At 40.9% G+C, this 10,658-nt stretch overlaps 1 protein-coding gene across 4 annotated transcripts in view; it reads left to right on the top strand.

Moving 5' to 3' along the window:
• The first annotated feature begins 1,030 nt into the window (after positions 1 to 1,030).
• Positions 1,031 to 10,658, top strand: part of smoc2 (SPARC related modular calcium binding 2) — a 40,864-nt gene continuing 31,236 nt past the window's right edge. For all 4 annotated transcript variants that reach the window (XM_039654153.2, XM_039654152.2, XM_039654151.2 and 1 more), the window contains exon 1: positions 1,031 to 1,330. In XM_039654153.2, coding sequence (XP_039510087.1) covers positions 1,259 to 1,330 — 72 coding nt within the window. In that variant the 5' untranslated portion in view covers positions 1,031 to 1,258. The remainder of the gene's footprint in view (positions 1,331 to 10,658) is intronic.

The raw sequence follows: 10,658 nt of genomic DNA, 5'->3' as shown, positions 1-10,658 counted from the left end.
TTATGAGTTTCAATAACTGCTGCCATATGTCTACTTATTTGGCTTGAAAAAGAGAATACGAGTAAAGCGGTTCAAAGTGTTTGTTTTGAATTACTTTAAGCCACTCTCTGGCACGTCAGTGCAAACAAGCCAAAATAAAAACACAATAAGATGATGATGATGGTCTGCAGTTATAATTAATAGAGGTGCTGCTGCTTAGGGGGATGATTTTCTGTGGATAAAAAGTGTAAATGAACAACATCATCACTAATGGTTGATAGATCATTGTGTTCATCATGCACATCCAAATATTCAGAAATGCCATGCTTACTTATTTTATGTTTCTTTCTTTCTTTCTTTCTTTCTTTCTTTCTTTCTTTCTTTCTTTCTTTCTTTCTTTCTTTCTTTCTTTCTTTCTTTCTTTCTTTCTTTCTTTCTTTCTTTCTTTCTATCTATCTATCTATCCATCCATCCATCCATCCATCCATATATCCATCCATCCATCCATCCATCCATCCATCCATCCATCCATCCATCCATCCATCCATCCATCCATCCATCCATCCATCCATCCATCCATCCATCCATCCATCCATCCATCCATCCATCCATCCATCCATCCATCCATCCATCCATCCATCCATCTATCTATCTATCTATCTATCTATCTATCTATCTATCTATCTATCTATCTATCTATCTATCTATCTATCTATCTATCTATCTATAGTCAAACCAAAACCAAAACTATTCAGACAACATATATACAGTTTGATATTTGTTAGTGGGTGCAGGACACTAGTTAATTTAGCCTGTGTAAGTACTTACAGTGTACCTAAGAAAGTACTGGATAATATAAGGTAACTAACTAGTTCGGGATTAGTACCTACAGTAGTTATTACCCAGTTATAGCAATTACTAAATAGTATGTGCATGCATGGGGAAGTGCTACCACGAAAGAGAGTGAGAGGGAGAGAGAGAGAGAGAGAGAGAGAGAGAGAGAGAGAGAGAGAGAGAGAGAGAGAGAGAGAGAGAGAGAGAGAGAGAGAGAGAGAGCACAGACACTTGAGTCGAGAAGAAGATCAAGACAGTCCAAATCGAGCGCTTCACTTCATTACGCACAGAGAAAACACACAGAGCACCACCCGCAGCACCGCTATACAGAACACACTGAACGAGCGGCGAAGGCACGGGATTTAAGGAATTAAGCTTCACGTTGGAGAAAAGATCGTGTCTGAACAGAGTTTTGTGGATTTGCTGCGTCTGGAGAGCTGTGAGGATGCGCGTCTCGGTCCTGCTGCTGCTCTGCGCTCTTTACGCAGGAGACGCGCACAAACTGTCCGCGCTCACGGTGGGTCACCACACTTTATAATCTCTCACATTAACATCATTTATTGTACACCTGTATAAAAAAATATGTTTATACGATTTCTGGCTGTTTTAATGGTCTTTAACTCTTTGTTGTCATCATATTAGTAACAGACCTGAAAGTGGATTTGATAAGTATTATAAGTAGTATTATCAGTATAATAACATCAGGCTAATTTTGTTTTTACACCAGTATCATGTTTTATCCAGTAGCTATCAAAACTAACTGTTTATTTATTTATGTATTCTTTTTTTTTTTCAAGACAAATATGTCATTTACTGCAGCAAAAGTGTATTAGTCTGATCAGGTAGAAATAATTCCTGATTGCAAATTGCAATAATTTTAACAGTGTGGTAAAACATAGTAATACCAATTTCATCATCAGATCCAGAATTCATCTTTTTTGGCCAAGTATGTTTAGTGTTTTTTTCCCCTAAATAAGTTTGAAATGGGTTTATTTTAGGTTTCGCACTGTGGGTTTGGGTTCTCAGAGCATCTCTGTGCTTGTTTTGTAAAGTGAGAAGCTCAGATACTAGAGTAAGGTGAGATGGGTAATCATGGGAATCCTATTTAGGCTCAGTGATGTTTGTGCACTCACAATTCAGGAGGGTAACCAAAGATCCACAAGCTTTCTTTCAAATAATCGCACACACACTAGCTCCTTACCCTAACCATAACCTAATTATAACCTCACCCCTAAAAACTAAGTCTTGACCCTCAAACAGGCCTTTAAAGGGATCTCAGAAAGAAATTTACAGTCTTTGTCCTCACTCACTGGTCTAAAACTTAAAAGTACACACACACATGAGAGCTACAGGTGCACACTCACCTCATGCTTTCCCTTATACTGTGACAGGCGCTTGGTTTCGCCCGCTAAGCGCTGGGAACAGAGATACTCTCCCTCCCTGCGGCCGCTGGCCTCTACATGGACGTCTGCCTGTGTACACAAGGTTAGGGCTGCTGATTGCGGGAAGCCGCTCCCCATTAACCGAGTGAGAGAGTGAGTGTAGCTTGTCCCAGTGGGATATGACCGCTAGAGAGAGAGAGCGATGCACAGGCACATTTGTCCGTCCAGAGCCTGGACACAGAGCAGCTTTGACGGACCTCGAAGCCCAAGCATTTCTGTCCAACCAACCCGGCCCTGCCCTGCCGAATGCCAGAGAGGCTTTGCGCTTTCAATAGTGAGACAGGAAATGGCCCACTTTCTAATCCATAAATGTTGTTAAATGGTCAATATTTGTGTATCTGTCAGGAGTTGCAACAAATGTAGTATATAATAAAGTGTGCTTTGCAGCTGTTTGGTACCGTTTCTATTTGTGGTCACATATTTTGTTCTTAACCAAATGCACTGAAAATATGCAAAGCTACAATGCACAAGTGAGAATCAAATTAATAGTAAAAAAAAGAAAAGATCTGGAATAAGGGTCATATCTGGAACAATGTTATTTTACTATCATTCAGATGCTAACATAGTTTTGATTTTTAAACAATTGTCATTTTAATTTTTGTGAACATTTTAGCTATTAGTTTTTTTTTTTGTCATTTTAATTTGTTTTCATACATTTTTATTTCAGTTTTTGTTTTAGTTATTTTAATACATCCACTTAAACTACATGAATATTTTGCATATTTTATTTCAGTCATAACATTTATTTGATTTTAACTAAATATTTTTTTTTATGGTTTTAGTTAACTAAAATGACCCTGATATGGAATCCCAGGAGTGTTATTTTCTCACTGTGTTGAAAGTGATCAGCGCTCTGCTGTGATTTCACGCGGTCCGGTCCCTTTTGGGCCACGAGCCGCTGAGTTTTGGCCTGGGTTGTGTTCCTGGTGCTGATGGAGGCTGTTAGCACCACGGCCAGAGATACAGTTGCTGTCAATGTTTCTCTGCTGGCATCTGCTGTTGCTCGGCCTTCTGGGATGGCAGCTATGTGGTACAGGCATGAATCAGGGCCTGTGATGACGAGGTCTCCTGGGCACCTGCTGCAGTTCATGCCGAAAAAGGAAGATATGCTGTTATTTGAGAGAGAGAGAGAGAGAGAGAGAGAGAGAGAGAGAGAGAGAGAGAGAGAGAGAGAGAGAGAGAGAGAGAGAGAGAGAGTAAACAGGGGGATTTAATTCACACAAGCGTATAGGTACGAACCTCTTGCTCCAGAGTAGCAGGGCTCCATTTAAATAAACTAGCCGTACTGAGGTGTCAGATTCACCTGTACTAGTTCGTCATTAAACACAGTCCAGTCGCTTGAGTTGCCATCTTGATCCCATCAGAAAGGCTGCATCCTGAAGCAGACCAAAATTGGTTGCAATAATAATAACAATAATTCATTACATTTATATAGCACTTTCCTCGGCACTCAAAGGTCTTTACATAGAAGAGGAATCTCCTCAACCACCACCAATGTGCATCCACCAGGATGATGCAATGGCAGCCATATTGCGTCAGAACGCCCACCATACACCAGCTTACTGGTAGAGAGGAGACAGAGTGATGTAGCCAATGAGTATATATATATATATATATATATATATATGGGGATGATTAGGAGGCCATGATGGACAGAGGCCACTGGGCAAATGTGGCTAGGATGGCGGAGTTACACCCCTACTCTTTCGAAAGACATCCTGGGATTTTTAATGACCACAGAGAGTCAGGACCTCGGTTTAATGTCTCATCCGAAGGATGGTGCTCTTTGATGGTATAGAGTGCCGAAGTTACGACGTCACTCTGTAGGCCAAAAGGCGGAAGTGAGTTAGCATTTTAGCACTACGGTTCCCTCGCTCTAAAGCCTATGGGATTTTTGAATGGGTTTTTGCTAAATCGCCTGAAATAAGGTCTGTGGTGAACAAAGCCTCTAAATATTTTCACGTTTTGATCTATGACGCAGAACACACAGTTATAACCTGCTTGTGGTTTTTTAAACTTTATTGTGTCTGATTGCGTTTTTTAAAATCTTTATATAGGCTTCGAAATGTATAAATGTTGGATTAACTTGTAAAGATTATCTTGATAAACAAAACGTGTAGGGGTCACAACCCTTTGCTAAACACAGATCTTATTTTTTGCGATTTTCCAAAAGTCTACGGGGAAAATGCATTGCTTTTCGACCGAGGGAACCCATGCGCCGCTAGCTTCCGAGTTGTCCTGCAAAGTGACGTCATCACTTCGGCACTCTATAGTGTCCCCATCACTCTACTGGGGTGTTAGGACTCACACAGATCACAGGGCGAGCGCCCCCTGCTGGCCTCACTAACACCTCTTCCAGTGGCAACCTAGTTTTCCCAGGAGGTCTCCCATCCTAACCAGGCTCAACCCTGCTTAGCTTCAGTGGGCAACCAGTCTTGGGCTACAGGGTGATACGGCGGCTGTTTTTTTTTAGAAGGCATTATAATTTTTTTGTCAATTGTCAAAAGTGGCCCTTAAAAAGAAGGCACTTTCAAACCATGCAATTTTCTGTTAATTAACGTAGCAAATTCGCTTGACCAACTTTAAACCCAATGCGAAATCCGCATGAGGAAATATTTCGTTCTTGTGCGACATGTGGATTCCTATTAAAATTTGCTGAACGACGATAAGTGTGACCGCACCTTAAATCAATCCATGAAGGGGATTATGGGAAGGAATGCGCAGTTGTCAGGCTCAGAGTGCTGTGATTTACGAAGGAACGCTCTGGCCGACACCGCTTCGCTCATTATTTACAGGTCGATTAGGGATGTCTCTAAATCTAAACGTTAACAATGTCTGTGGGTAGTTAACCTGGAGGTCAGAGGTCATCTCATCTCACTCCTCTTACTCAGCTTGGCAGAGAAGAATGTGGGAGGCAGAGTAGTGCAGCTCAAACCCTCATCTACTTTCTCACACACACACACTTGTTTGCTATAAGCACCAAGCAGACTGATCTCAGAGCTGTGAGCTGCTGCATTGTGATGTCTTCTATGTCTCTGATGTTCCCAGAGTGTGCGTGAAGTTTTAGCTCAGAATACCCCACAGATATTTTTTTGTAGCATGTTAAAATGGTCACTTTCTGAGAGTGTCCCTTTAAATGCAAATGAGCTGCTGCTCGTCAAAGAGGGCGGAGCTTCAAGAGCTCCTGTTAGCAGCTCCGATTACCTCACACATACATGCACTAAAATGTCAAAAACTTTTTGCCTCTTATGTTCAAACCAAAGTCGACAAAGATGGAGAGACTCAAGAAGTGACAATATGTAGAATGCAACTGGACAATTCTGAATGGTTAGTTGACGAATTTATGTCGCTGATGTGTCTTCTAGTCAATGAATAGCATAGCTTTCATGATAATTTATAAATCACATTTGCAGAGCTTATGTAAATTTTTGGTTTATGTACATTTTATGGTTAGTGATGTTACCCGTGAATAATAATAGGAGTCAATACCAATCATTTGTTGTAGTCCTTAAAACGTGATTTCTGTAAAAGAAAATGGCTCCCTTTGCTTTGAACTTTGAGCGTCTAACTTTGCAGAAGTCGTTTATGCTCAAACAGCAACATTACACACCAACTAAAGTTTAAAAAGTTAAATCATCATCAACCACCCCTTTAAAGAGGCTGTAAGATGGGCATTATACTCATTTTATATGCAAATAAGCTGTCTTAAAAGGACAGTAAAAGCACAAGTTTAGTGACAGGGTGGAAAATGGTCATAAAAAGGTCATGTTTGGGTGAAAACAACATTTTACTAGTAATGTAGAATCTATTTTAGTGAGCCAGAGTTTGATAAACACATTATCACCCTGTTTTCACCAGTGAAACTGTTCTACATGAATATCAGATGCACATTTGCATAGGAGAAGTCTCATAACTCAGCTGTGCCAAATACCTTTGAAAATCATTAGGAGCAGTTCTGTTTTCTGCACCAGTTCCACATATAGCACTAGCCGCACATTTTCCACATTTGCTTTCTTGAGTATGACACATTTTTTTATGAGGCAAAATTTGAGCTACTTCAAGCAATACTGTGCACTAAAAGGGAAAATTGACACACAAAAGGGAAATGTCGTTTCAAACCTGCATGAATTTCTTTATTCTGTGGAACATTAAAGAAAAATTATTGTAAAGTGTTAATATTTTGAGATTTGTCTTTTTTGTCCATACAATAGAAGTCAATGGTGAGCAAAACTGTTAAAAATATCTTATTATCTGTCCGAGGAAAAAAAGGAAGTCATGCAGGTTTAGAACATGAGCAGAATTTGTAAACATTTTGGGTGTACTGTCCCTTTAACAGACAGAAACAGCCAGTAAAATCGAATTACAGACGGAATAAAAGACAGGGGCATATTGTTTGTCGTTCCTCCGTGATTTTCCATTTTTAAATCGCTTGAGCTGTTCTTCTGAAATATCAGTCACTTCATAACAGAGGCTGTTCAAATGGTATTCATACGCAAAACTATGCACCTGCACGAGAAGAAAAAACATCTTTTTTCTCTCTCATCCTTCACATGACTAGCAGCAGGCTTTCCCTTTTCTTGCCGATTTTTCACAGCAATTAAAGGCTTTTCTCTTTGATTGAGTTAATAGGCTGGATCTAGGCTGTCACTTTCTTCCATTTCCACTATGCTGGAGACTAACGATGCCTAGCCAATCCCCAGGAAGCCCCCGTCGGGACCCATTCACACGTCTGCGGGCTCTCTCTCGCTCTCTGCCTGACCCTTTGCGGCCAAGGTGTGAGAGGCCTCTCTGGGTCTGTGGTCGGGAGGCCCCCCCCCCATCCTTTCTGGGGCCCCTCGACCCCCATGTGGCCCTCTGTGGGGCACAATGCACTCTCTGCTGGAGGTTGGCCCCTGGATCACTGCATTCAATCCCACAATGCCTCACCGCCAAAAGGAGGTAATAGGATTTGAGGTTTGTGTGCTGGTGGGTCTTCTGAAAAATATGTCATTTTTCTCTTTCCTCATTTCTGGCGGTTCCTTCAGCTTAGCTTTTCATCTATATTGATTTTTTATTTTCTCGGGGAGGGAATGATAAAAACAAAAGAGCAAGTAAAAACAAAGGGACGGGGTAAGCTGTGAAGCACTTGAAGAGGGATTTGGGAAAAACAGACCATGGCTTGTTTTGTTTATCCTCTAACACATCTGTTGTGGTAAACGAAAGCTCAGGCATGTTCGATGTGCGAGAACCAATAAGGATCATTTTCGTGTTACGCAGCACGTTTAAGCTTCAGCAAGAACCAATGAGGTTTGTTCTCATGTGTAATGGTGCATTCACGCCGGACGCGAATAGCGCGTCAGGCACGAATGATTTCAATGTTAAGTCAATGCTAAGATGCATTACGCGCGTAAAAAATTCCTACGGCGCGAATGAGGCTTAGAGCGTGGCGTGGTAGATGCGAATACGCCTCATTCGCGAGTAGGGTTGGGTATCGTTTGAATTTGAACGATTCTGATTCCGATTGCGATTCCTTGTTTCGATTCCGGTTCCTAACGATTCTCGATTCCGATTCTTTTAAGAGGCAGGGTCAAAAAAGTTTAGCTAACCTTGCTAACCAACGGCCTTTCTGAAGGAAATACTCCTTCTGTAAAAATACTCCTTTTGTCACAAATTTTGTATTTTGCCAAGATTTCGTTTTTTTTTAGAAAAGTGAAGCCACACTTTGGATCGCCGACGTAAGGTACTCATGTTCGACTCGCGTGGTTATGCCAACACTTCCGGTAGACGCTTCTTCATTGGTGTTGTTCAGCGGTTTCTTCTTACGCTCAGCGGACTGTGAATATCGAAACTAGGAATCGAAATTTTAACTTTTGAACGATTCCGGGAAAAATTAAAAGTTAGTCTCGGTTCCAATCGATACTCGATTCTCGATACCCAACCCTATTCGCGAGTCAATTTTGCGTGAATGCCGCAAATTGAGTGTCTGGCGTATTAAGCGCATTACTCACGAATGTTTTAGTTAGTGCTATTTTTGCATTCACGCGTTTGACGCAAAAATTTGTGCCTGCCCCCAGAGCAGTTACTCTTTCAATGAATGTTTGGTCGACATAAAAAAATGGCCACCAACGGATTTTAATTCGGACACGTGTAAATTACGCGTCAAACGTATGTTTTACGCGCGTCAGTTTCACTCTGATGCGTGAATTAACACAAAGTGGTCAAGCTTCAAACTAGACATGGTTTACGCGAATTTGACGCGCTATTCGTGTCCGGCGTGAACGCACAGTTACGCAGCACGTTTGAGCTTCAGAAAGAACCATGTACGCAGCTCGTTTGAGCTTCAGAACATGCTTGATTCTCTCGCATCAATGTTCAGTTGAGCTTCTTTTTATGTTCGCTGATCAATGTGAATAAAAGTCTAAATTCAATCTGTTCATCGTATAAAGAGATCGTGTGAAAATGTTGACTAATCCACTCAGTTCATATGGATAAGTGCTGGCTTTTCGATTTGGCTATAAAAAGACCTAGGTCTTATCAACCTTCCCTCAGAAATATTATATGCATCACTGCACAACTCCTAATTAGCTCCAATTAGAACCAAAAAGTCCTTCTACAACCTGAAACCTTTTTTAAGTTTCACAAAGGATTAGTTCTAGTCAAGTTCTTCAGAAATACTGGCTCTCGGAAGTACCAATAAGCTGATCTGAAGAACTTTTTTATCTTCCAAACTGGTTCTTTACTGAACCACTGAGGAACCTTTATCTCACTCAATTAGTGATTTCTACTTAGGGTTAGTGTTGAACAAACCACTTGCACTAAATATTAAACTTTAGAGCATAAGTTGCCATGCACATTTGAGCAAATTACTTTGAATGCAAAATTACGCAATGCATTTATCTAGGAGATTGGAATTATGATTTTAAAATTAGTGAAACGATGCAATTATCTTTTGACCTTGGACTATATGCAACATATAGCAACCACATAGCAACACACAACAATCGACTTCAGGAAAACCTGTTTGAAAACATGAATCTATTAATACACAGCCCATTCTCACCCCCAAGGCGTCACTTAACTGACGCCTTGGGAAGCATTTGGACATGCTTCAATATCTGACGCTTTAGGCGCCCTTTAGCGTCAGTTAGATGACGCCCTAGGATCGCGTGTACCCTACCCCCACCCCACACCTAAACCTTACCGCGTCCTCTAACTGACGCTTTCCTTTAGCGTCAGCTAGATGACGCCGTAGGATCGCGTCATGTAAGTGACGCTAAAGGGCGCCTAAAACGTCAAATATTGAATCATGGTCAAAGGTGACGCCTTGGGGTGAGAATGCGTTGCAATACACAACCCGTTCTCATCCCAAGGCATCATATACTGACGCTTTTGACAATGCGTATACATCCAAAGCACATGGCACCCTTTAGCGTCAATATGAGACGCAGATATATATGGGGCAGAAGGCGCCTCCTAGTGGTATAACCCTAAACCTACCCCAGAACTAAACCTACCCATAAGCGAAGCGTGTTATAAAGGGTGCCATGTGCATTGGATGTATACACATTGTCAAAAGCGTCACTATATGACGTCCTAGGATGAGAATGCGTTGTAATACATGGTAACACTTTACAAAAAGGTTAATTAGTTAACATTAGTTAATGTATTAACTAACAATGAGCAAAACATTTGTTACAGAACCAATGTTAACACTGCTTTAATCTTTATTAATGTTAGTTAAAAATAGAGCTGTTCATTGTTGGTTCATGTTAGTTCACAATGCATGAACTAATCTTAACAAATACAACCTTTGATTCTACAGACTCATGAAGTAGCGTGTGTATGACACGCCAATTCGTATTTTAATTTTTGGCGTGCGATCAAGACACATAATCGCCTTTCAGCGTGTTTATGAACGCCGTTGACTTAACGTTATATGAATATATGACTTACCTAGTCCCGCAGTGTCTTTGTATTGTGACCTGATCCGAGTCATGAGCATTTCAATAAAGTGTGCAAATGACAAATAAAAAAAAAAAAAATATATATATATATATATATATGACTTACCTCAACTCCGTCCCTAAACCTAACCGTCACTGGGGTTAATGGCATTTATGACTGTTCCCTTACTATTCTAGGTAAAAAAAAGATATGACTTACCTCAACCCGATCCCTAAACTTAACCGTCACTGGGGTTAATGGCATTTATGACTGGAGATTTGACTGCGTGTACAGACACGCGGAATGACGCGGACGTTAATGGCGTAGACATATACCCATACACGCGGATACACGCGGATACACGCGGATCGCTCAAAATGCGTAGAGATGACACGCCACCTGACTTGAAATTGGCGTATATGTTTACGCAAAAGTCATGATGTCATGTTGGATTTTAATAGGGTATTAGTAAATGTTGAA

This window comes from Pimephales promelas, chromosome 11 (genome assembly GCF_988280905.1).
Source record: "Pimephales promelas chromosome 11, fPimPro1.hap1.1, whole genome shotgun sequence".
Classification (NCBI taxonomy): domain Eukaryota; kingdom Metazoa; phylum Chordata; class Actinopteri; order Cypriniformes; family Leuciscidae; genus Pimephales; species Pimephales promelas.
Note: the sequence above shows the minus strand (reverse complement) of the source record. Positions and strands in the feature narration are given on the sequence as shown.